General features: G+C 54.7%; 2 protein-coding genes across 3 annotated transcripts in view; one reads left to right on the top strand and one right to left on the bottom strand.

Annotated features, from left to right (window-relative positions):
* The window catches only part of TMPRSS9 (transmembrane serine protease 9), a 60310-nt gene extending 42829 nt beyond the window's left edge, over nucleotides 1–17481 (top strand). For both annotated transcript variants that reach the window (XM_086410285.1, XM_086410284.1), the window contains exons 9-19: nucleotides 2148–2422; nucleotides 4019–4155; nucleotides 4870–5188; nucleotides 6141–6312; nucleotides 6780–7051; nucleotides 7603–7739; nucleotides 9849–10245; nucleotides 12239–12410; nucleotides 13065–13330; nucleotides 13452–13588; nucleotides 14039–17481. In XM_086410285.1, coding sequence (XP_086266411.1) covers nucleotides 2148–2422; nucleotides 4019–4155; nucleotides 4870–5188; nucleotides 6141–6312; nucleotides 6780–7051; nucleotides 7603–7739; nucleotides 9849–10245; nucleotides 12239–12410; nucleotides 13065–13330; nucleotides 13452–13588; nucleotides 14039–14200 — 2446 coding nt within the window. In that variant the 3' untranslated portion in view covers nucleotides 14201–17481. The remainder of the gene's footprint in view (nucleotides 1–2147; nucleotides 2423–4018; nucleotides 4156–4869; nucleotides 5189–6140; nucleotides 6313–6779; nucleotides 7052–7602; nucleotides 7740–9848; nucleotides 10246–12238; nucleotides 12411–13064; nucleotides 13331–13451; nucleotides 13589–14038) is intronic.
* Nucleotides 17482–22754: 5273 nt separating this feature from the next.
* TIMM13 (translocase of inner mitochondrial membrane 13) lies at nucleotides 22755–23963 on the bottom strand. The gene is made up of 3 exons (XM_086410288.1): nucleotides 23799–23963; nucleotides 23638–23706; nucleotides 22755–23467 (listed from the first exon to the last, which is right to left on the bottom strand). The coding sequence occupies exons 1-3, from the start codon at nucleotides 23916–23918 to the stop codon at nucleotides 23369–23371; spliced, it is 288 nt and encodes a 95-aa protein (XP_086266414.1). The 5' UTR covers nucleotides 23919–23963; the 3' UTR covers nucleotides 22755–23368.
* Nucleotides 23964–26560: the final 2597 nt, after the last annotated feature.

Genomic DNA, 26560 nt, shown 5'->3' with positions numbered 1-26560 from the left:
TGAGGGCTCCTGCAGTTAAGCTCCACCAGCGTCCAAAGACAGAAGCTCTGGGGACTCCTCTTAAAAAAGTGTTGGACCCCTGGGCCAGGGGGCCTGATGTGCTCAGCCCTCTCGCTCTGGTGGGCGAACCTCTGCAAAGCAGTTATTCTCCAGCTTGTGGGCCGCGCGCCTGGGGGCACGGGATTTGACTGTGTCATGAAGCTGCCTCTCCTTGTCTCGCTGTGTCTCCTTCTCGGCGTCTTTAGTTGCAGGAGATCTTTGCTGGCAGGCTCCAGTCTTTTCCGTCGATGGCTGTTCTGCAGAGAGTTGCCATTTGGGTGTGCTCCTGAGAGGAGATGAGCTCAGGGTCTCTGCTCTGTCATCTTGGTGGAGCTCCCCATTTCTCCACAACCTTGCCAGTACTTGTTACTTTGTTTGCTTGTTTTGTTTTTTATTAGTTTATGTTTTTTGGCCACTTGGCATGCAGGATCTTAGTTCCCCAACCAGGGACCAAACCCATGTCCCCTGCTTTGGAAGTGCAGAGTCCTAACCACTGAACCACAAGGGAAGTCCCTATTTGTTTAATAATGACCATCTTAGTGGCTGTGAAGTGGCATCTTATTGTGTTTTTTTTTAATTAATTTGTTTTAAATTGGAAGATAATTGCTTTACGCTATTGTGTTGGTTTCTGCCATACATCAGCATGAATCAGCCACAGGCATGCTTATGTCCCCTCCTTCTTGAACCTTCCTCTCACCTCTCACTGTAGCTTTGACGTGCATTTCCCTAATGATCAGTGATGCTGGGCATCTTTTCATGTGCTTATCGGCCATTTGTGTGTCTTCTTCGGAGCGATGTCTGTTGAGGTTCTTTGCCCGGTTTTGAATTGGGTCGTTTCTGGTTGTTATTGAAGATGGTCAGAATCTTTACAAACCAGAGTGGCCAATCAGAACGGAGCTGGCCAAAGGAAGGGGAAGGTTCTGGAAGGCTCTGGGTGTGCCAGGCATTGCTAGTTGGTTGTTTCCATCTGAGGAGTCCTTGGGGAGAGGGCAGGGCAACAGGCAACGTGGACTTCCCTGGGAAACCACTGCCTGAGAATATCCGTGGGTCAGGGGGTCGCTAATTCCCAGGGTAACCTGGCTCTGGTCCCAGGAAGACTATCTGGGGGACACAGGTCACATAAGCAATGACATTCAGGTCAAGAAGAGTTGTTTTCTTTTTATCATTTTAAATTTCATTCCTCTCATCATTTTATTATGAAAATATTTCAATAGAAAAGATGGAAAAATAGTACAACAAATACCCATATGCCTGTACAGTAAGTCCCCTACATACAAATTAGTTCCATATTGAGAGCACATTCATTAGTCCAGTTTGTAAGTCTAACAAAGTTAGCCTAGGCACCCAGCTAACACAGTCGGTTATATGCTACTGTACTGTAATAGGTTTATGATATTCTTTATACAAATAATACATAAAAAGCAAACATAAAGCATAAAGAAAACATTTTTAATCTTACAGTACAGTCCCTTGAAAAGTACAACAGCTGGCATACAGGGGCACATTCGCACCTTTGAAAGTTCCCAGCTTGAAGATTTGTATGTAGGGGATTTACTGTACCTGATTTCAAAAGTTGTTACTATTTCACCATATTCTCTTTCTCTCTTACTCTCTCCATCTGGCTGTATCTATAATCTATACCCCCCACACCTCTTCATACATACATATCCTTGCCAAGCAGTTTGAAATTAAGTAGAAAACATCATAATGCATCACCTCTGAGGCACCCTTGCACATTTGGACAACTAAAAAACAGTCTTGAATACACATATACCATCACACCCGAGGAAGTTTAAATGGCTACACGGTATCATCTAGTGCCCAGTCCTCGTTCAGTGCCTCCTCTCCTCACCCTAATCCCGGCCCTGTGGATCCTGTCTTTGTTTAAAATGTTGATAATTCATGCACCGTGTTTTAATTTTTGTGCATTCGTTCTGATTTTTGCCAATGTTTCATGGAAAACATTCCCATCAGTTTCCATGGCTGAGTTGGGGGGCACCTGCCTCTTGGGTAAGTGCCCCGCTCCCCTCCCCACCCTTCCCACCCCACCCCTACCCCCCGGCTCCAGCCTTGGTGCGCCTCTGAGCCAAGGTCTGTCTGCCCCGCAGATTCCAGGACTCCCCGGAGTGGGTAGCTTACGTGGGCACCACCTACCTCAGTGGCTCAGAGGCCAGCACGGTGCGGGCCCGCGTGGCCCGGATCATCACACACCCATCCTACAACTCGGACACAGCTGACTTCGACGTGGCGGTGCTGGAGCTGGGCAGACCCCTGCCCTTCAGCCGGCACGTGCAGCCCGTGTGCCTGCCGGCTGCCTCACACATCTTCCCACCAAGGAAGAAGTGCCTCATCTCAGGCTGGGGCTACCTCAAGGAGAACTTCCGTAAGCACCCACCTCCTGCAGCTAGGATGCCAGCACAGCACAACCAAGCAAACATCACATGGTCTGGCCTGGTTAGCTGCGAGTTCGGTATTTGCAAATTCACCCACTTGCGAAAATGCATCTGTCCCCCCAGGTGGACACTTGTAGGGGACTGTGGTCATCCACAATGTGCGGAATCTTCTCAATGAGGTGGCGGAGCTTGGTGACCCCCTGCCTTCTTGGCTCTGCTGAGACTGGAAACTGGTGTCCTTTTTCTGGTCTATTCACCACCATGGTTTTTTGTTTTTTTTTTTTTCTTTCATTTTCGTGCTTTCTGTGGCAAGTTTGACTAAATCTAAACAGGCCCCAAGCATAGAGCTGACGTGCTGACTAGGGTCCTAAGCGCAGGAAGGCTGGGATGTGTCTCATAGGGAAGAAATCCATGTATTCAATGAGCTTTGTTCAGGCAAGGGTTATAGCGCTGCACTATGGACTGTGAGCTCCCTGTTAGTGAATCAACAACACAGGATAAGTGAGGTGTCTCTAAACAGAAACACACGAACTGTCGTGAGGTTATGTGTGGATTGGCTGTGACCAGGGTCTCAGGGGAGCCTGGCCCTGGGAGGGTGGGGCAGGTTCACTATCAGTGTAGGGGTAACTATGTCAGATCAACTGTGATTGATGGTGAGAGGTGCTAGGAAGGAAACAAAAAGGAGTTGGGGTCGGGGACATCTTTAGGAAAGGGCCTGAGATGGTGGTGCCTAATATAAGATCAGGCATCCCTATTCCAGGGGTTGGGCAGCAGGCCATTCAGAGAGAGACCCCTGCCCACACGGAGCCCCCAGTCCAGGCTGGCACTGCCTGCTGGAACTTCTGTCGGTGGCAGACACCCGCCATGTCTGTGCCATCCACTAAGGGAGTCAGCAGGCCTGTGACCGGGGTTGGCGTGACTGAGATACTGAATTCTCCGTTTCATTTCATCGTGATGAGCTTCAGTCTGCATTTAAATAGCCTTACGAGGCCAGTGGCTATTGTGTTGGACAGCACAATTTCAGGGGCAGTAGACAGTAAACAAGAAAAGTGACAGATGGTGACGTACCAAGTGGAGTAAAATCAGGCAGGGAGGCAGGGGCAGAGGGCTGCAATTTAAAATAGGAGATGAAAGGAAGAAGGCAGACAGATTCCACAGGGACAAGCCTTGTAGGCAGCTGGAATGGCATGTGCAAAGGGCCTGGGGTAGCCAGGATAGGTGATCCAGGCTTGGGCATTCAGTTCAGCTGGGGGTAGGGAAATGCCCTGGAGGGTTTGAGGGAAGGCTACCTAATTTGGTTTAATGTTTAGTCAAGATAGGACTACTGCCAGGCTAAGAAAAGTTTCAAGCAGGGAAGTGGGGGCTCAGGCTGGGTAGGTTTGGGGAGGGGAGGGAGGAGCCTAATCTTGAGATGTCCAGGCTGGGAGGGTAGTCAGTGGGCACTGGTGGGCCTGGCTCCTTTCTGAGCTGGGGCTGCAGCAGGTCGACCGCATGGGGTGGGGAAACAAGCTCAGGTTCCCAGCTCGGGGGTGTGGACTGCCGGGGTCCTGGGGTGCTCCCCCCTCATCTCTCCCCGTCCCGAGCAGTGGTCAAGCCGGAAATGCTGCAGAAGGCCACTGTGGAGCTGCTGGACCAGGCCCTGTGCACCAGCCTATACGGCCACTCACTCACCGACAGGATGGTGTGTGCTGGCTACCTGGACGGGAAGGTGGATTCCTGCCAGGTGAGCCCAGCACCTGGGAAAGGGGCCAGGGGCCCCAGGGGACGCCCCACCAGCCCCTGAGGTCCTGGGAACAGCCCCTCATCCTCCCACCCGAGGCTCCCCTCTCCCAGAAGTGGGGGGGTCTTCTGTCTCTGGTCCACCACCAAGACCCTCTGCTGGGTTGGTCACATGGCTGTGGGTTTCCTTTTTAGTTTGTATCTTTGCTGTCCTTTCGAAGGCCTGGTGGGTGGGGAGAGGCTGCTAATGAGCTCTGGTTGCCACGTGAGAGCGGAGACTGGAGAAAACATCGGGAAATAGCAGGAGAGTGCTTGTGTTTAAGGACGTAAGAGTGCACGGTGAGCTGGGTGTGAGGAGGAGGCAAAGGAAAGCAAGACAGGAGGATGCTGTGGCTGCCTGTGAGATGACTGGAGGTTCCTAAGCCACTGGTGATACTATCCAAGATCTATGGGGCTAAGGAGAGGAGGGGATATTGTTTATATGGGCTGGGTTTTTAACTGCCAGTGGTGGAACTGAAAGAGGCCTTAGAGATCCAGAGTCTAAGTGTCCTATTGTATTTTTTGAGGCGGAGACTGAGGTTCTGAGATGTGAGTTTTCAGCTTGTGAGGAAACACATCCCACAACCAGGGCTCCCCCTGTGACCTGTAGCTCTGGATCTGGGGCCAGATGTGGCTGGGGAGCCCCAACCCCTCCTGAGGGTGTGCCTCTGTCTCCCAGGGTGACTCGGGGGGCCCCCTGGTCTGCGAGGAGTCCTCCGGCAGGTTCTTCCTGGCTGGCATCGTGAGCTGGGGAATCGGCTGTGCGGAAGCCCAGCATCCAGGGGTCTACGCCCGAGTGACCAGTCTGCGGGACTGGATCCTAGAGACCATCGCTTCTGCAAGCAAGCCTCCAGCCCCCACAGTGGCTCTCGCCTCCACCACTCTCAGCACTGCCTGGCCCACCAGCCCCAAGAGCCTGGTGACTGACACCCTCACCAAACCCACACTGGCCCCTAGCACTATGCCTCTAGACTTGGCCACCGCTTCTAAGCCACAAGGTATTTTCTGGGGAGACAGCAGCAGTGTGTGTCTGCTCTGCACAGGGTCGGATGGATTTGGTACTGGCTTTCTGAAGCACTCTGGGGAAGAGATGGGTGATTGATTAGTGATGTCTGTCAAGTGCATGGGCAAAGGCATGTGGTCAGCCTTCACATTTACTGCCCGATTCACTGGTAGCTCAGCAGTAAAGAATCCACCTGCAATGCAAGAGACCTGGGTTCAATCCCTGGGTTGGGAAAATCCCCTGGAGAAGGAAATGGCAACCCACTCCAGTATTCTTGCCTGGAGAATCCCATGGACAGAGGAGCCTGGTGGGTACAGTCCATGGGGTTGCAGAGTCAGATGTCACTGAGCATCAGCAAAACTCAGGCCATCCAGGAGGGTGTACTCAGAATATCCTGAAGGTTCAGCAGGGGGCCAGTGACCAATGTGGGGGTGGGCAGGGTCAGAGAGAAGCTGAGTTGAGGCTATCACAGACATGGCACCCACAGGCAGCATATGCACTCTCCACCTGTCTGGACCATGTGGTTTCCGAGGACCCACGTCCAGGATCCCATTGCCCCATCTGATGCTGACCCCTCTTTATGGTCCCACAGACCTGCGAGGCTGAGAACCAATCCAAACTCTGCCTCATTTAAATACCGCCTGCACCTGCCCTGCCCCCAGCTCCATATAACCAGCTCTGTCCATTGAGCCGCCTGGGTTGTGCTGTAGGGGCTGCAGATGTGTGTCTGCTGCGCTGAGGCTGGTAGGACCGGGGCCTTTACGAACTTGCCTTCTCTTCTCACCCACATCCCCCGCTGGACGAGCACTTAGGGCTCCTTAAGTCTCGGTTTCCTCATCTGTGTGATGTGCCACTTCCCAGCCAGAGACCCGGGGTCCCCCTGGAACCAGGGTGGTCCTGACGCCAGCAGGCTGAGGTGCCTGGACCCTCCTGTCTTGTCCCTGCAGAGTGTGGGGCCAGACCAGCGCTGGAGAAGCCCACTCGGATCGTGGGGGGGCTTGGGGCCTCCTTGGGGGAGGTGCCTTGGCAGGTCAGCCTGAAGGAGGGCTCGCGGCACTTCTGCGGAGCCACCGTGGTGGGGGACCGCTGGCTGCTGTCTGCCGCCCACTGCTTCAACCAGTAAGGCCCCCTTGACTCCCCCGATATCACCGGGCAGGTCCCCCACCATCAAATCCCCACGTGCTCAGAGACCACTCAGGACCGAGGGCTGGCGGGGGGAGCGGCCTCCCCTCCCCACCAGGCTCACGTCTAGATGCAGATGGGGTGAGGTGGTTGGGGGGCAGCGTGAAGAAGTAGGGGACTCTGGGGGAGCAGCTTCCGGGAGGAGCCTTGTCTGTAGGGGACACAGGGGCCAAGTATTTGAGGGGACAGTCCTCTCCCCTTTGCTCAAAGGCGGCAGCATTGACCTCTGATGGTCACAAAGCCGTGGGGGCCTCTCATACTTTCTTGTCCCAGAAGGAAATGAGGCCCGGGGTCAGGGGGCTCCCTGCCTCACCCTCCCCGGGGCCTGGGTCCCCCAGCTCTGCCTGGTGCCCTGGGGGCTGCAGAGGTGGGGGCGGGGAGTCTAAGCGGCCCCTTCCTGGCAGCACGAAGGTGGAGCTGGTGCGGGCTCAGCTGGGCACCGCGTCCCTGTCGGGCGTTGGCGGGAGCCCCGTGAAGGTGGGGCTCAGGCGGGTGGTGCTGCACCCCCAGTACAACCCCAGCATCCTGGACTTCGACGTGGCCGTGCTGGAGCTGGCCAGGCCTTTGGTCTTCAACAAGTATGTGCAGCCCGTCTGCCTGCCGCTGGCCATCCAGAAGTTCCCTGTGGGCCGCAAGTGTGTGATCTCCGGGTGGGGCAACACGCAGGAGGGCAACGGTGAGCTCCCCGTGCCCCCTGGCCTGGGGCTCTGATCCCCCTGCTTGCAGACCACTCACCTTTCCACTACCTCAGGGTTTCAAACTCCGGCCTAAGGCAGCTGCTTTTTATTTTATAGTTTTATTGGCACATAGCCACACCCACTCACTCATAGATGGCCCCCTGGGGCAGCAAAAGCAGAGCTGAGTGGTCTCCATGGAGACTGGCCCATAAAGTGGACTGTATCTACTATGTGGCTCTTTGTGGAAAAAAGTTGGGGGACCTTGTTATACCACGCATAGCCCCCCACCAAGAGTTAGTGCCTTCTTTGAAGTCTGAGTAGCCCCCTGCAGGGCACCCACGGTGCTAGGGAACCCGCTTGTGGGCCATGGTGAGGCTCTTGGGCTCTGGGGTCTACCTCTGTCTTGCTATGTGACTTAACATACATCCCTGCGAGGACACGAGCCTCCGCGCCTCCCTGTGGGTGGGTGCGGTTGTGGTCAGAGCGAAGCCCTCGCTTAACAGTGAGCCCTCTGTAAATGGCCCTGGGTGGGTGCTCCTTGTCTTGGCAGCCACCAAGCCTGACCTCCTGCAGCAGGCGTCTGTGGGCATCATAGACCACAAGGCATGTAGCGCCCTCTACAACTTCTCACTCACGGACAGGATGATCTGCGCCGGCTTCCTGGAGGGCAAGGTGGATTCCTGCCAGGTGAGTTCAGGAGGGACCCGGCTGAGAGGGACCGTGACAAGTCCTGATTTAAAAGGCTGCCTAGCACATGTTAACTGAGAATACATGAGTATGTAAATGACCACCCTGTCACACCTGACATGTGGGTGACCCATTTTTAAGGGGAAACCAATTGGATCCAGAACATAAAAAGCTAGCTAGACCACGCAATCAGGGCCAGAGACACTTACAGGGAAAAGAAGTCCAGGGAACGCCCTGGCCTGGGGCTCAGTCCCTGGTTAGGGAACTGAGATTCCAGAAACCACGCGATGTGGCAAAATAAATATAAAAAAATATAAAGAAAGAGAAAAAAAATGCACAGACCAGTGTTACCTAGAAGCATAGACACAAAAAAGCCTAACAAAAAGCAAATTCAATTCACTAGGGTATTAGGAGGAAAAACATCACAGCCAAGGTGAGTCGATCTCAAAAATCTCGGCTCCACACAGGAGACTCTGTCAATGTTATTCAACGCATTTGTACTTTGAAGAAGAGAAATAGGATCATCTTCAAAATCAGAAGAAAAGCATTTGAAACACAACAGAAACCTACAGCAAACATGATGCTTTAAAATCATTTTACTGGAGTATAGTTGATTTACAATGTGTTGGTTTCTGATATACAGCAAAGCGACTCAGTTATATATGCATATACTTTTCATATTCTTTTCCATCATAATTTTAAAATGCTGAATATAGTTCCCCATGCTATACAGTAAATCCGTAATCTGTTTTCTGTTTAGTAGTGTATATCTGTTAATCCCTCCCTGACCCTTCCCCTCTGGCAACCACAAGTATATTCTCTGAGAGTCTGTTTTTGTAACTTGTGTCATATTTTAGATTCCACATATAAGTGATACATGATATTCGTCTGACTCATCTCACTTAGTATGATCATCTCTACGTCCATGCATGTTGCTGCAAATGGCACGATTTCATTCTTTTTTGTGGCTGAGTAACAGTCGATTGTATGTACATACCGCATCTTCTTTACCCGGTCCTGCCAGTGGACATTTAGGTTGCTTACATGTCCTGGCTATTGTGAACTATGAACTTTGGGGTGCATGTATCCTTTTCCAGTTAGATTTTTCGCCTTTCCTGTATATATTGTCCAGGAATGGGACTGCTACATCATATGGCGACTCTCATCTTTTAAGGACCCTCCCTACTGTTCAGAGTGGCTTCGTTAATTTACACTCTCAGCAACACTGTAAGAGGGTTTCTTTTTCTCCACATCCTTTCCAGCATGTTATTATCTGTAGATTTTTTAAAAATATGATGGCCATCCTGACTAGTGCGAGGTGATACTTCATTTTTTTTTCACTTTTCCATTGTAGTTTTGATCTCCATTTCTCTAGTAATTAGTGATGATGAACATCTTTTCATGTTCTTATTGGCCATTTGTCTTCTTTGGGCAAATGTCTATTTAGGTGTTCTGCCCATTTTTTGATGGGGTTATTTTGTAGTACTGAGCTTGTGTATTTTGGAGATTAAGCCCTTGTCAGTTGCATCGCTTGCAAATATTCTCTCCCATTCTATAGGTTGTTTTTCATTTTATGCTTCGCTGTGCAAAAGCTTGTTAAGTGTGATTAGATCCCATTTGTTTAATTTTGCTTTTATTTCTCTTGCCTTGGGAGATTGACCTGAGAAAACATTGGTAAGGTTTACATTTTGCCTATGTTAACTCTTCTAGGAGTTTTATCGTGTCATGTCTTACACTTAAGTCTTTAAGCCATTTTCAATTTATTTTCGTGTAGGGAGTGAGGAGTGAAATTCTAACTTCATTGATTTACATGTGGTTGTCCAGCTTTCCCAGCACCACTTGCCTCTTTTTCCCACTTTATATTATTCCTTAGGAGGGCTGTTTTTTTCTTCAGGGTTTTCTGATGTTTTGTTGCCAAGGCAAAAGTAAGAGCCATCTCAGCTCAGAGGGGTGACCTGCTCCAGGTCACACAAGGTCCCGCAGTCCTGCCTGGGTGTGAGGCTGGCTCCACTGAGGAGCTGCTGCACTCGTGGGCATGTGGGAGGGCCTGGCAGCACTTCCACAGTGAGGATGCTGGGTGCTCAGCCAGCCCTTTGCCTTCCTTTCCAGGGTGACTCTGGGGGACCCCTGGCCTGTGAGGAGACACCCGGTGTGTTTTATCTGGCTGGGATCGTGAGCTGGGGCATCGGCTGTGCGCAGGTCAAAAAGCCGGGTGTGTACACCCGCATCACCCGGCTCAAGGGCTGGATCCTGGCCACCATGTCCTCCCACTTGCTCCCCACGGCCCCGCTGCCCACCACGAGGATGCCCACCAGCAGTCATGCCACCAGGACGACAGCAGGCCTCACAGTCCCGGGAGTCATGGCCAGCACACCCACTCCCTGGGCCACCAGCAGGGTGACCAGTCAACCTGCCGACAGGACCATCACAACTGTGACCTCCACCCCTAGGGGCCAGACACCACTGCCCCCAGCTCCGAAGACCACGGTGGGCGCCCAGCTACCAGGTACCTGGGGGGATGGAGTGGAGCCTGTGGGTGGCAGGTTATTGTGTCTGTCGTGGGGGTGTGTCACCGCGACCCAGCTGGGGGCCTAAAGTGTTTGTCGTCTCCCGGTGCTGGAAGCTGGAGTCGGAGATGGCAGTGTGGGCAGGTGGCTGCCTTCTCCCCTGTCCTCAGGTGGTCTCCCCTCTGTCGGTGTCTGTGTCCTAACCTATAGGACCCCAGTTGTACCAGATTAGGGCCCACCCTATTACTAATAACCTCATTTTACTGTAATCATCTCCAAACAGTCTCATCCTGGGGGTCAGGGCTTCCACTTAGGAATTTCGGAGGGGAGAGAAGTCAACCCATTGTGGCCCCGACTCTGCAGATGCACATGTTAATGGCCAGTCCCACAGGATCCCGTTAGGGTCTAAGTGGGGACAACTCGGCAGTAAGTAGCCGAAGATGTCATGACAGAGAACGTGGCCCTGGGCTTGTTTGGGACATTATTAAATATTAATCAGAAACATATGAAACTGCTGTGTTTGTGGGTCAAAAATAAAAGCCCCATCAACTGTAGGCAATTTTCTGTGGCTGAACCAGATGCCAGAGGCAGTATCCTAGGCTTTGGGGGAGAATGGGGCCTGTCCCCACTTCCACCACCCCCAACATTCACAGAGCCCAGGCGGCCTAAGTCCCCAGACATAGACCTGCACCCACAAAGTCAGGTTTATGGACTCACTACAAGGCAGGCCACACCCCCAAAGAACCATGGGGAAACTCACCAGAGGAGAGGCCAGCGCTGTGGGGTGTGGGGACAGAGCAGGTGCTGGGCATGCTGGAGTGAGCTCAGAGCCAAGCAGACCACGTGTGTGTGTGTATGTGGTGGGGGTTATCTGCACCCCGTGCCTCCTGGCTTCCACTCAGGGACCACAAGTTTAAGACAGGTGGGACGTTGAGCCCAGAGCCCCTGCGAATCAGGTCAGAGTCTGTGTGATTCCTCTGGATCCAAGGGGACCTCTGCTAGCTGCGACTCCCGCAGGCTGCTCAGAGGAGGGTGTTGACACTGCAGAGCCGCAGTGTGCCCTCAGAAAAACACTGTGTCCTGTTAACCCTGCGGCTGGGTCTGGTCTCCAGCCCAGTGACGCCTATGAAATTTTCCAATAGCTACAGTTCTTACCATGGGGCCGGGAGGTGGAGGGAACCCTGAAATGGCCCATGTTGTTCTACGTGGGGTAGTGTTTCCAGGAGAGGGGTGCAGCTTTGGCCGAATTCTCCAGGCCTCCTGGTCCCAGGCAAGCTCCAGATAGGGTCAGGTGGGCCAAGGTAGTGGCCCCCCTCTGTCACCACCTCCAGGTGTGGGCACTGAGCCCTTCTGCTCCCTGCAGCCTCTGTATCTGCTGAGGGGGGCAGGGGAAACAGCTGGGTGGTGGGGACAGAATCAGATGTATAACCTGAGCGTCCCTTCAGCTGGTGATGGGGGCCCTGCAGCACCCCCTTGAAACCACCCATTTCTTCCTACTCTCTTGTTCTGAGGGTGCACCTTGTGCTGGGGGTGGGGGGGTCCACAGGATGGGGGACACCCTGGGAAGGACCCCAGGTCACTGGGACTCGGGTAAAGAGCCCATTGCCGGCATCCAGGAAGACAGGCAGGGCCTCCTGGGAAGCCGCTGGGTGTGCGAGGGCTTGGGAGCAGCAGGGAACTGGACTCCTGGGGACTGAAGGCTGCCTGAGAGGAGTCGGGATGGGAGGGGATCCTGGCACGGAGCCCCAGCTGGGGAGGTGCGGCGCCAAGGCTAAGGGTACAGGAAACAAATGCATTTCAAACATCTGGGACCAGAAGAGGCGCTGGTAGGACCAGGCCCAGTGTCCCGTGGGTGGGGCGTTTTCCTGAGGTGGGTCTCCTACCCCACTCCTCTGCCCTAGCACAGCCAGGCAGGGCTCCATGGTGGGGCGGGACAGTTGGCATGGAGGAGGCACGGGCCCTCTGACCAGCAAGCACCTGCCTCTTTCGCAGACTGCGGCCTGGCGCCGGCTGCGGCGCTGACCCGGATCGTGGGTGGCAGCGCTGCGGGCCGCGGGGAGTGGCCGTGGCAGGTGAGCCTGTGGCTGCGGCGGCGGGAGCACCGCTGCGGGGCTGTGCTGGTGGCGGAGAGGTGGCTGCTATCGGCGGCACACTGCTTCGACGTGTGAGTCCTGAAGGTCCTGGCCCACGTCGGTGGTTCACCAATCCCAGCCCCTGAAAATTCAGAGCGTGGCGCCTCCACCTTCGCCCGGAACGCCCTTTCCCCACACTCACAGCCCCGGGTCCCTCCTTCGCGCAAACCTTCCCTGTCTACCCACCACCCCAAACCTGGCTGCAAGGGGTGAGTCCAGCCCCCACCAAATGCGGGGTTGCAGGGGGCCTCCGGCCAGATCTCTGGGGGGCAGTGAGACACTTTCATCCCCAGCCCAACTGTCTTGGACTGGCACCACCCTAAAGGCCCTCCAAGGTGAGAGGAAGTTCCCCTTCCTGGCAGGGTGCCCAGGAGGAGGGCCGGCCAGGGTTCCTGCCTTCCATGGAAACACCCATCTCAGGATGCGCCTCACAGTGCCGAGGTCGGAGCGGTTGGGAGGTGGGACAGGGGGTCCTCCAGCCACCAGAGCCCCAACATTAGGCGGAAATGAACACAGCGTGTAGTGTCACCTCAGTGCCTGGTGGCCCCTCATCCTCCCCGCCCCCCCCAATTCTAGGGAAAAGGAACACTCAACTGAGGTCAGGTGCCGGCCACGTGTGCAGGGGAGCCCCCGATAGGGCAGGGGCGTGAGGACCCGGGCGGACGCCTATCCTTCACATCCCACAGCTACGGGGACCCCAAGCAGTGGGCAGCCTTCCTGGGCACGCCGTTCCTGAGTGGCGCTGATGGGCAGCTGGAGCGTGTGGCGCGCATCCACAAGCACCCCTTCTACAACCTCTACACGCTCGACTACGACGTGGCACTGCTCGAGCTGGTGGGGCCAGTACGCCGCAGCCACCTGGTGCGGCCCATCTGCTTGCCTGAGCCCGCCCCACGGCCCCCCGACGGTGCGCGCTGCGTCATCACAGGCTGGGGCTCTGTGCGCGAGGGAGGTAGGTGCAGCCGCCCCTCTGGGGCATCAGGAAGGATCCCGCCCAGACCCCCACTGGGGATCCCTGTGGTACCGAGTGGGCACACAGCCGTACTAAGTCCCGTCTTGCCGCTTGCCTGCAGGCTCCATGGCCAGGCAGCTGCAGAAGGCGGCCGTGCGCCTCCTCAGCGAGCAGACCTGCCGCCGCTTCTACCCGGTACAGATCAGCAGCCGCATGCTGTGTGCCGGCTTCCCGCAGGGAGGCGTGGACAGCTGCTCGGTGAGCGACTGTGCAACTGAACCGGGGGTCCCCGGGGCCCCACCCTCACGACACAAAGCCCCTCAGCTGCCCGCCCCACCTCCAGTGCACTTCCTCAAACAGAGCAGCTTTCTGCTCTCCTGGAGTTTCCCCTGAACCCCGCCTTGGCGGACACCTCTAGAGAGCCGGGTTCCACCCCACGGCATCCTCCCCCAGTCAGGTAGAGGGGTCAAGAGCAGTGGGGCAGAGGCCGTGTCTTCTCCAGGCCCACCAGGCAGGTGTCCACCAATGTCTGCCAGCTGGATGAAAGCTCACCTGAGCACTGAACCCATTTCTCAGATGGTAGTGAGGCTCTCCCAGGGGCAATGACTACAACTTACGTGGGGTCACGGAGGTCAGGCCAGCCCACCCTTGGCTGCTGCGGGGGAAGTACTGCCCGCTCTGAGTACCTTTCCTCTCTCCCCTCCTCAGGGTGACGCTGGGGGACCCCTGGCCTGCAGGGAGCCCTCCGGCCGCTGGGTGCTAACTGGGGTCACCAGCTGGGGTTATGGCTGTGGGCGGCCCCAGTTCCCGGGCGTGTACACCCGGGTGGCTTCTGTCAGAGGCTGGATCGGGCAGAACATCCAGGAGTGACCACCACATGGCTGCCCAGACCTGGACCAGAGTCGAGGAGGTGGTGGGGTGGGGCGGGGGGGGGGGGGCGTGGGTAATGGGGGTGCAGTTGAATTGCATATTTTGTTCCAATAAACACAGCCCCTCGTCTGTAGCCTGCTGGCTCGGCACCTCCGTGTCACAGCAATGACCAACTGCCCACCCCTCACACAGGGCCTACAGCGGGAGGGATGGGGGGACTTCCAGGGAGAGGCCCACCCTCAGCCTCTGGGCAGCCTTGTCTGCAGGCTCCCCTTTACATGAATAACACTCCCTGTCACCTGGGAGTCCAGGGTCACTGGGGAAAGAAAGGGAGGGGTGCTGACGCCAGTCCCCAGAGACCCCAGCAAGGAAGACACACAGGGTCCCCCCAACATACCCTCCCTCCCTCAGCGATCTGTCTCCAGGAGGTCAGAGTATAGAAGGAGCCTGGCCACAACCACAGGTCCAAACCCCAATTCTATGCTCAGGCATGAGGCTGCCTGACCTGGGCGCAGTGCCAGAGCTGCCCTGGGTCTTTGCTCTCACCCCTCCAGCCCCCACCCTGAGGAAGGCTCCCAACCCTGACTCCCCCACCTTCAGCAGGAGTGAACACAATCTCTAAGTTAAAGGGTCCCGAGATAAGAAACAGAGCTACACACACACAAATGGTAATAAATGGCACCTCCACCAGACTGAGTCTCCCTGGATGCCCACTTTATATTAGCATATTAGATGACACACCCACCAGCAGCCAGGACCAGATATTAGGGATCAAAACAGGGCAACCAGGGTGGCCCCCCTCAAAAAAGCCCTGTCTGGGGAGACTAGTGCACATGCCTCCCCAGTGTCAGCCTCTCCTCCTCCTTTTAAAATTAAATCCCTTTGGCCAGGTGGGCAAGAAGTTTACGGTTAACTAAGCTCCTGATCCCCCGTTCTCTGGTCACTGAATAAAGCTGCTGTGTCCATCTCAGCTTTGGTCTCCTTATTCACCTACTGGAACCTGAAGAGAAAGAACCTCCCCTGAAGCAGAGAGCTGTGGCTGGGAGACCAGGGTCCACACCACTTAGTTTGATTACAAACTGGCACTCAACGTGGGGTCTACTCCCTCCTGTAACTCAGGGCTTACTCACTGACACAGGGGGGACAAGACCAGCTGAACCACCGGGCAGCTCTGAACCCCTTGGGCCAGTGAGGGCTACTGAATTCATCCTGAGATCTAAGAGCAGCCGAGGATCGAGCAGAGCGCTCCCCGGGTGAAGAATGTCTCCAGCCCCAGCACATCTACAGCAAGGCGGCTGCTTGCTGCAGACTGGGGCCGGGTCCAGTAGGACTGGAAACTTCCAGTCACTGACATCAGAGGGGACCTTATCACCTCAGCCCTCTTCCACAGCATCTCTGCTCCCAGCCACACAAGGACTGGGTCAGATTTTAGCCAGAGACCTAGACCACATGGTGGGTGCCGGATGTGGTGGGTGCCAGATGTGGTGGGCGCCGCATCACCAGCTAGCCAGCAAGGCCCCAGGGAGCTGGAGACAGACTAGAAGCAAGGGCTCCCGGGAGGCTGGGGAGGGGGGTTGTGTGTGTATGTGTGTGTGACCAAGCTGCTAGCCACGCAGAAGTGCCACTGGGGTGCACCCTCCATAGCTGGACATCACTGCCACTAAGAGAGAACTCATGATCTTTTGAACTGTCACCTGGCCCCAGTATAAACCGGCGGAGGGGGAGAGCTGCCCAACCATGCTCTCTAAATCCTAACACCATTTCCCAACTGCATCTCTACCACCAGCATCTGAAGAACATGGGCCAAGACCTCATTCCAGTTTCTCACTGTGCTATGCATGAAATGTGGGGTTACTTCTAACCTCCCTCCTGGTATTGGGGCCCCAGCCTGAGGGTCCTCATGGCCTCCTCTCCCACCCAGGGCCGTGTTCCTCTTCCACCGGCTCACCCAGGACTCCTGAGTCACCTATCCCACCTCTCCTGGTTCCCATGCCTTCTACTCTCTCCAACCCCCATCTCTCCACACCTCCTAGGGGGATCAGTCCATGGCACACCCACCCTCTGGGCTCAGTAGGCAATTCCTCCCTTGGGAGGTCCCCAGTGGAGGGAGCAGTGTGACCGCTGTATATGTAGCCCTCTTCTCCCAGATCTACAGGACTGAAAGGGCAGATCCAAGGGTTTGGGGGGCCCCTAAGAGGGTCCCCTTAATTTAGTCCAGGGAATGTTCCAAACCTGTTTCCCCACTTAGTGAACATTTTATTCTCCTGGGGAAGAAAAGGCACTGATTATAACCCATACAAAGGAGGAAGCTGGTAAGACCCATCAAAGTCATGCCAGACACGCTCTGTGGTGTGTTAGTCGCTTAATCGTGTCTGACTCTTTGCAACCCCATGGACTATAGCCTGCCAGGCTCCTCTGTCCATGGGATTTCCCAGGCAAGTATACTGGAGTGGGTTGCCATTTCCTTCTCCAGGGAAATCTTCCCGACCCAGGGATTGAACACAGGTCTCCTGCACTGCAGGCGGATTCTTTACTGTCTGAGCAACCAAGGAAGCCCATACCAGCCTGGAATTCAGGCTGTTTCCAACACAGACCCCACGTGGGACCATCAAGAGGAAGATGGCCAGCAGCACCTCACTCTCAGGGATGTGATTTGTAGGGTTCCTGGAATGCCTCATGGAATGCCTTCGCGTGTACATGAACGTGAACCTGGGGTCAGTGGGTGGGCAGGCCATTCTTAACAACTTACTGACCACAGGTGGATGAATGCGTCTTTTGTTACCCGAACATTATTGACTGGAGACATTTCAATATTCACTTACATAACAAATCGCCACAGACATTAGTTCCTGCAAAAATCCCTTGGTCAATAATGTGCAAAGTCCCATTTCACTTTCCAGAGTGTCCAGACATTAGAACATTATAGAAGCTGGAGACAGGGCCCCCCATGCCCACTTCCCGGGGGTGGAATCAGCATTTAGGGTGTTCAACTGGGACCTGGAGGCAGATGCCAAGGAAGACAGACAAGCGGAACCAACAGCCAGTAACCTGGCTTCAGCTATTTGGCCCCCCAAAGGGACTATGTGGTATCAGTGAGTCGCCCTGGCTTCCAAAGACCACAGTGGGGAGCAGAGCTCAAAGCCAGTCATCATGCACAAGGGCTGCAGCAGGGCCGCCGGGGGGGTGACCCACGGCAACCTGGGTCATCCTTGCCGGCTGCACACGTTTAAGAGGACTGAAGGTGCCCAGGAGCTCCTTGGAGAAGCCTTGGCTGTCTGACCACGGGGGTAAAGCAGTGGACTTTCTAGTGGACATGGGGCGCCACTCTGTCTTGAACACTTGACAGGATAGAATGAGTGAAGATAAATGCGGAATGATGGGAGTGGAGGGGAAGCTATAGGAACAGAGCTCCCAAGTGTGACTCGGGAGAGGGTCATCTCACTCTTTCTTGTGTGTCCTGGAACACCTGCTTTCTCTAACATGGAAAGACATACTATAGAAACTGGAGGCTGTGGTTTATCTCCAAGACAAACACCTCAATACTGAAACCCCTTTGACTGTGGAGTCGCTTCTGTTCTGTCACCCTAGTGCTATTGCCCTTGCCAAGAATACTTTTTTTTTGGGGGGGAGCCCACTGAGCAGCATGTGGGATCTTAGTTCCCCCACCAGGGATCAAACCCCTACCCTGTGCATTGGAAGTGAAGAGTACTAATCACTGGACCACTGGGGAAAGCCGTTTCAAGAACAATGGCCTGATTAATCTTGAGGGGGTTACTTCCTCTGTATGGTCCCGAGATCAAAGCAGTCCATCCTAAAGGAAATTAATCCTGAATAATCATTGGAAGGACCAATGCTGAAGCTCCAACATTTTGGCCACCTGATTCGAAAAACTGACTCATTTGGAAAAGACCCTGATGCTGGGAAAGACTGAGGGCAGGAGGAGAAGGGGACGACAGAGGATGAAATGGGTGGATGGACAGGAGTTTAAGCAAACTCTGAGAGACAGTGAAGGACAGGGAAGTCTGGGGTGCTGCAGTCCATGGGGTCGCAAAGAGTTGCATAGGACTTAGTGACTACACAGCAACAAGCTGAGGATTGCAGGCACCTTGAGTCAGAATAGGAGCTATTCTCCAATGAGTGCTGTGTGTGTGCTAAATCGCCTCAGTAGCGGCCAACTCTGGGACCCTATGGCTATAGCTCGCCAGGCTCCTGTCCATGGGATTCTCCAGGCAAGAAGACTGGAATGGGTTGCCACTCCCTCCTCCAGGGATCTGCCCCACCCAGGCATGACCCCACCCTGAGTCTCATGTCTCCTGCACTGGCAGATGTGGTTTTTTTTTTTTTTTTTAATTTTTTTTTTTTTTTTCAGATGTGTTCTTTACCACTAGTGCCACTCGATGAGTGGATGACATTCTGCCAGTCCATGAAAGAGCTGTCTGCCACAGCACAGTTAACATTGTAAATCCCCTGGCTGAGAGAGGACCTCAAGTTTCAAAGGAGAAAACTCAACCCTCCCCCAGCAGGCAGAGCTTTGAGGGCTCCTCAGAGCAGAGGGGCCCAGGGCACAGTTGAGGGAGAGGAGAGAGGGGCCTTGTCAGAGGGCACCCCCAGTACAAGAAAGCAGCTCTGGGGTTTCCTGGGGATGGCCGGGTGGGTTCTGTTGTATAGGGATCCCTAACTTTAGCTTAGATTACTAAGCCCTGGTATGAACAATTAAAAGTGAGGGACCGTGGAGAATGAAATGGCAACCCACTCTAGTATTCTTGGCATGAGAATTCCATGGACAGAGGAGCCTGGCGGGCTACAGTCCATGGGGTCACAGAGTCGGACACAACTGAGCACAGAACGCACAGCAGATTGCAAAGACTTTAATATGAAAAAGAAATTTTAATGTCTCAAGAATAAACCTTTAAAAAAAAAAGGGAAGGACCAGGCTTCCTTGGGGGCTCACTGGTAAAGAATCCGCCTGTCAACGCAGGAAACATGTGCTCCATCCCTGGTCTGGGGAAGGTCCCACATGCCACAGAGCAACCACTGAGCCCAACCACTGAGCCCAGGGGCCGCAGCTACTGAAGCACATGCCCTCTGGAGTCCACGCCCTGTGACAAACGCGCAAGTGCAAGGAGAAACCTGTGCACTGCAGCTGGAGAGAAGTCCCCGCTCTCCCCAACTAGAGAAAGGCCCACGCAGCAACAAGACCCAGCATGGCCAGAAATAAAAATTTTTTAAAAGTGAAGGAGCCTGACCCTTTAGAGTGGACCCCTGACTGTGACCAAGTGCTCCTGGAACGTTCCCCACATTAGCTTCATGGGACCCATTCACAGCTCCATTCACATGCATGTACACACACATACGGAAGAACTCACCAAGAGACACACACACACACACAGAACTCACCAGGAGAGCCACGTACACACACACAGAAGAACTCCCCAGGCCTCTGACTCAGGCTGCAGCCTATTCTGAACAACTGAACCAAAGTTCTGAAGGACTGCCTTGTGCTCACAGGCTGTAGCTGTTAATTCTCGGCTCCTGAGAGAGGTGAGGATTAACTTCTGGATAGCTCCTGACCATCTGAAGCTCCCCACCCCACCGACCATGTCCAGCCGTTCATAAGGAAAGAAGCAGGGGGCAGACAGGGTAGAACCCAAGTTGCACTTCTAGATGACCTGCTGGTGACGGGGGCCCTGCAATGTCCTCACCACGCCTGCCTGCACCCTCAGCCAGGTCCAAGGTTAACCTGTGATCGGGAGGAAGTCATGGGACAGGGTCACCCCCGGAGGCTGGACCTGCAGAATCCGAGTGTTTCACCCATGGAAGGAGCTTCACAAAAGATGGAGATGCAAGGGAGGGCATGCCCTGGGTCTATCACTCTAGCAGAGGACGCTAAAGCTCTGCCCTCTGGCTGCTCTGCGTACAAGCCAGGGCACTAAAGTTGGGGAAAGGGCAAGCTGTCTGCAGCTACACTGACTCTAAAGCCAATGGAGGCAGCGGTCACTCACCACAGACCCTATCAAGGGGGAAATGCAGGAATAACAAAAGGAAATAACAGGGGAGACACAGCAGCTGAACAAGTGGAGAGGGGATCATGGACTTCGATATGCTGCCGTCTACACCCCAGAACAATGGCAGCAGGCTTTCAGATGGTGATATCTTAAAAGCCCTGAGTGCCTGGGGTGGATGGTTACTGGTCATGGGCAGCTGTCCCTCCTGTCGGCCATCACACTGCAGGCCATCCGGGCAGCTCACCTGAGTACACAGGACAGTCAGGAGGCCCCATATCAGTGGCTCATCAAGTCCACGACCATCCCTGTTCTCCAGTCTCCTTAAACGGGGTCGGAGCTCACTTTGTCTGCCTCCGGAATAAGCCCAACACTCACCCACCCCCCGCAAGGTCAACGGAGTGACCCCCACGTGGGATAGAGCCACACATCCAGGTCAAGACTGGCAGACTGATTTTCTAGGGATGCCCTGGACACAAGGAAACGTCAGACGTTTGCTGACTGTCACCGACACCCTTGCCAGCTCGATAGAGGCATGCCCCACCCAAACGGATACTGCCCTGGAGTTCTCCAAGACCCTGCTCAAGGAAATAACCCCTCAGTTTGGGCTCCCCAGGTCCATCCAGAGTCACAACAGGCCCACCATTGTTTCCCAAATTTCTACGGAACTCTTTAGCATTCTAGGAATTAAGTGGGCTTTTCATGCCACTTGGAGACCACAATTGTCGGGAAAAGTAAAACAAATCAAACCCTAAAAAGAAACTCAGCCAAACGATGTCCAGACACTCACCTGCCCTGGCTCTCCCTCCCCTAGAGCACTTGTGAGAACATGGACAGCCCCCAAGGAACACGCAGGTGGGGTTCACGTGGGGGCATGTGACGGGTGCCCCTTCCTCTAGGACCCAGCTCCAAAACCCACCTCAGGGAGACAGACGCACTGAAACATGCCTTAGAGAGGAGAGTCAGAGCTGTACACACCTACAGGGATTTGGAACTGCCTCCCCTGACATCACTTCACATCCTTTTCTCCCTGGGGACTGGGTTTGAGAACCTGGGAAGCTGGAAATCCACAAGACCAGTTAGACCCCCAGGTGCTGCTGTAGCCTGTCAGATTCCTCTGTCTGTGTGATTTTCTAGGCAAGAATACTGGAGTGAGTAGCCATTTCCTCATCCAGCGAAATTCCTCGACCCAGGGATCGAACCTGCATCTCCTACATTACCAGGAGGATCCTTTTACCACGGAGCCACCTGGGAAGCCCAGACCCTAGGTGGGCAGGACCTTCCCAAGTAATCTCAACCACCCACTCTGCAGAACGATTACAGGGCATGACTCCACAGGCCACCATACCAAAGTGACATCACCTACACCTGAGAAAGAAGTTATTGAGCCACCCACTCAATATACCAGTGAACCTGCCACAGACCTTAAATCACCTCCTTTTTTTTAAACCATGCCTCGAAGCTTGTGGCACCTTAGTTTCCCAATCAGGGATTGAACCCCAGTCTCCTGCAGTGAAAGTGCTAAGTCCCAATCACTGGACTGCCAAGGAAGTCCCCAGCTCACCCTCGCTTAGACAAATCCCAATTTGTGCACAATGCATGCCAGGCTGGCTAAGTTCTCACAACCCAGATATAACCATTCATGACATCTCCCAGCCCCAAGAGCAAAGGGCAACGGGACTCACTGTGGCAGGAGGAGGGATCAGTCATCAGCCTCTGACTAGCAGCCTCCCAGAGTCTCACATAGACCCTAGAAGACTTGTCTAAAAATATGGCGGATGCCTTACAAGGACTCCATTCTTCTCTGGACTCAGTAGCAAATATTCTCGACAACAGGCTGCCCCTTGATTATCTCCTACCTGAGGAAGGGGAAGTCTGCACAGTTAAGACCTGCTACATGGGAGTCAATAATTCTGGTCAGATCAAAGTAAATACAAAACACAGGTATGAGCAAGCTCAGTGGTCACACAGATATAACACACTCCCAAATCCAATCCAAGCTCCATTTAGTCAGAGGCCTCCTTGGCTTAGCCTGGCTTCTTCCATTTCTCTACCACTAACTGCTATCATCTGCCTGCTCATCTCTGGGCGGGCCTCCTTAATTGCCTCCTCGACTTCCGTTAGTGAACAGCTTGAAGTCATCAAACTTCAGGACGATTCGAATGCAAGGATGCAAGTACATGGGACTGCAGCCTGGTGACCATCACACATATTTTAGGCTCATCAGGGAACAACCACACCCGTGTGTTCAGCAAAAAACAGCCTCAGCTTCGGAAGTCAGACCATCTGTCCTCCAGCGCCCCTCAAGAATGAGGAGCAGTAACAAGAAAAGGGGAGGCTTTGTCACCAGGGATAAACCAGGAATTTGCTCAAAACCTGCCAACCACACCCCCTCCCCACTTTTAGCAAGAGTTAACATAAACCTTTAAGTTCAAGGGTCCAGAAATAAAAAAGGAAGCGCCCTTCCCGCACACAAACACACAAAGAAAAACACAAGTGGAACCAGCTGAGACCAAGATGGCAGCAATCCAAACTCCAATAGACCCTGCATCTCATGACATGTTGATTTTACTGTATGAACGTATTACACAACACACCTCATAGCAGCCAGTACCATACATTAAAAGACCAAAACAGGATAAAGAGAAGGTGGTCCCCCACTCCCTCAAAAAAGCCCTGCCCCTTCCCAGGTAAACTAATGAACATGGCTCCCCATCACTGACCTCACACTCCTCCCTTTAAAATTAAATCCCTCTCGCCAGGGGTTGTCAAGTTCAGCCCTGAACTAGTTCAAGCTTCTCCATTCTCTGGCGGCTGAATAAAGCTTGTGATGTGTTAACCAGCACCCTCCTCCCAGGCAGACAGCGTAAGCCGGGTTGAGGCCCCACAACGGTCCATACGACTCAATCCGTTAACAGGCGCACAAAGAGAGGTGGCACCCGGAGCCAGGGCCGCCCCTACCAAGATCCAAGCTACACCGGCCTAGCAGTGGGCGGCTAGGCGGAAAGGACGGGTAGAGTCCCAACGGTCCCAGCACCAATGTCTTCCTCATAAACTTCTGGTAGGCAGTACGCATATGCAGGACCCCGCCTCACAAACAGTGTTTATGGAAATGGGTCCGGGGGTAGGGCAAGGGTCGGGGGGTTGGTCTGCAGGCGCGTCGCGGTCACATGTTGGCTCGTTCCCGCTGCAGCCGCGAGTTGTAGGCACGTGACACGGTGTTCCAGGCGTCCATGTAGCGGTCCATGCACATGGCGATGCACTTCTGGGGAAGGAACCGGCGAGCCGCTTAGGTCTGGACCGCGGCTGGTGTCCCCGCCCCGGCTGCGCACGCGCAGCATCCTCTCCACGCCTCTTCATTAAGTCAGCGCACGCGCGGAGGCCACCCTACCGGGTCCAGCCCGCGACCCCGCGACCCCGCCACCCCGGTTTTACCTGCTCCGAATTGTCCAGGGAACCCCCCGGCTTCCCGATACACTTCCGGAAGCACTTGTCCGTCATCCTCTGTGGGGACACGCGAGCCCTCAGTTGCGACACCGGCCCCGGCGGATCCCGCAGCCCTCAGCCCCCCACCCCGCCCCCGGCCAGCCCCGGACCTGTAGCAGCTCCTGCGCGTTGGCCACGGCGATCTGCACTTTCACCTGCTCCATTATGAGCCCTGGGTCCAGCTTCCCCCCGCCGGAGCCCCCGAAATCGGAGCCGAAGCCGCCCTCCATGGCTCCGCAAAGTCAACCTGACCGCCGCCGCGTGCGCCGACCCGCACTCACGCCGGAAGTCCGCTGCCCCAGGGCCCCACGGGAAATGGAGTTCCGGTGGGTGGGAGCAGGGTCCGGACTACGAGTCCCATAAGGCCGCGCGAAACTTCCCGCGCACGCGCAGAGAGGAACGGGCCGAAGTCCGCTTTCCGTGTCGAACTCCGGGTCGAGAGGCCCGCACCTCCGTGCTTAGGCTCCAACCCCCCAAAGGTCCCGCCGCGCGTGTACTGGACGATGAGCGCGTTTACCCCGCTCTTTGCAGACCTGGTAGCGCCAGGCCGTATTAGGGGACCAAGAGCGCTGCGGGGTGTCGGTGTATCAGATGGGGTAATGCATAAAACTAGCGGTCCGCGCGGTCTGATGGGGGTCCTAAGACATCCGCTTAACTAGTGGCTTGGGCTCCTACTACAGCAGCCTGGCGTGGGAGTAGTAACTCACGGGCAGAATTTAAAACCAAAATGTTTTATTGGATGTTGTACAAAAAAGTTTCCAGTCTTAAAATGTATATTACAAATCATTGGAGGAAACAAAAGACCACACGTTTAGCATGCATCTTAAAAATCACCATCTGAAATGTGTCTAGACAGCCAGTTGCTGAAACTGAGTCCCCTGGCGTGTAGTGCTGATGATCCCTTTCGGGCTTGGAATTAAGACCTTTCCAATAGCGTCAATGTCCTTGAGGAATGGCAGTCCCCGCTCGGATGTGCTGATATAAATAGAACTGCTGAGTAGACGGTGTGGTAAAAACGAGCCCAGGTCAGAGCCTGGCTGTGATGAACACTGAGCGCCCAGACCACAGGGAAAAAGGCGTCCGTGTCTCCCTGGCACTGGGTCCCTTCCGAGGGCTGGGCCGAGTGGCTGTTTTTCTAGAAGGGTGCTTCTCCTCACATGACACGGGCTCAGAAAAAAAGAATCGCTTCTGTATCAAGTGGCTTAAAGTTAAGCATGTTTAAGGATAAGTGCAAATTCTGTTTTTCAGGCCAAGGCTGACATTGTAACATTGGACTTTGTCCTTTGTTTTCAACTACTTAATTACCAAAGACTGGTAATTACCAAATTACCACCAACCTCCAGCCCCAACTGGCCACCAGTCCAGCGCACCCTGCCCTCACCAGTCAAGGGCTTCCCAGCCTGCCAGGGCCACTTCCAGGCTCCACTCATGATCTCAGCCAGGCAACCACTGGGCGGTGATGAGACCAAGAACTGGCTGAATCAAGAAGTCATCTAATGAGCCTGGGGGTTCTGCAGTTTTTTAGGCCCTCTGGGCCTGACGGGAGGGTGGGGCCCTCTCCTTTCCTTCCTGAAGTCCTCAAGCCCAGCCTGCAAAACCGCTTCACACCCAGAATTCCAGGACACAGCTTCGATCCCCAGAGATTTCCAAAATACCCTGAAGGGTGTGGCTGAGACCAGTGCAGTTTCCACTCGCCCCAGGACCACCCAGACCCCATCCCGCTCTCCAGACCCTCATGGTCTACTCAGCTCCTGTTATGCCAGGGGAAGGGAGCAGCCTGTACCTGGAAGCACTCCTGGCAGGGGGGTGGGGGTGAGGGAGGGTGGAAAAGAGAAGGTGCTGTCAAGACAGGAAGCTTCTCATGGGCTGCACCATTCTTCTGGTGAGGCCACTTCCCTCCACAGGGCAAGTACAGCCCTCGGGCCAAGGACTCTGGTAGCCAAGGAAAGATGCCCAAAGCTTTGGCCTGCAGGGAGATTCTAGACTTGGCAGAAGCTTGGTTTTGCCGGTGGCTGACACTTTCCTGTCCTGGGGCTTGGGCCCTCCTCACCATGAGCAGTTCCCAGGGAAAGGAGGTGGACGGGCTGCTCCAGCCTTGGGTAAACCCTGAGGGGCTGGCACTCAGCCTACCTGGAAGCAGGCTGCCTTCAGGGGCCAGCCTGCCTCCATGGCTCAGTATTGCGTCTTTAAGACTTGAGCTGCGCTTTCTGAAGAGTCAGCCAGGGGCGCAAAGTCCACAGGGACAGAGCCCCCTGATGACACCACCTCCCCACCCCCAGAGGGGACTGTCCCAGTGACCCTTGAGTGAGCCCCTGAGGTGGGAGCCTGGCAACCTGTACTGACCAATGTAAAAAAATAAATATCCATTAAAAAAATAACTTCTGTGTATCTACGTGGCGCGGGTCAAAGGTCTACTAACGCAGGGAGGGGGGTCTCTGGGTGATCAGAAGCTGGGCTGTGGCACGGAGCATTCCACAGAGGTCTGCTGGCATGGGCAGGTCTGTCTAAGAAACACCGTTTCAGCAGGAAGCTACAGAGGAAGCTAGCGTATCCGTGTGTACCCAAGAACACAGGAGTGGGCATGACCTGTGCTCAAGGCACAGGGCTGGAGGTCAGGGAGTCCCACGGCTTGCCCTCGTCACCCTCCACAGATGGGAGGGCAGAAAGCGGTGGTTGCACATGGATGTCATGTCCAAGGTTGTCACACTCATCCCCTTGATACTGACCTGGGGATAAGTCTCAGAGAGGAATCGCCCCCAGGTCCCAAGCTTCCTTCTTGCCTGTCCCACAGGGTGAGGAAGTTGACTGCAGAAAGGCCCAGAAACGTGAGGCTCCGGCAGCCAGAGAGGGAGCCGACAGGCCCACCCCACAC

The sequence above is a fragment of the Bos grunniens genome, chromosome 7, assembly GCF_055505025.1.
Source record: "Bos grunniens cultivar Pamir isolate PY7600 chromosome 7, Bosgru_T2T1.0, whole genome shotgun sequence".
In the NCBI taxonomy this organism is placed as follows: Eukaryota; Metazoa; Chordata; class Mammalia; order Artiodactyla; family Bovidae; genus Bos; species Bos grunniens.
Note: the sequence above shows the minus strand (reverse complement) of the source record. Positions and strands in the feature narration are given on the sequence as shown.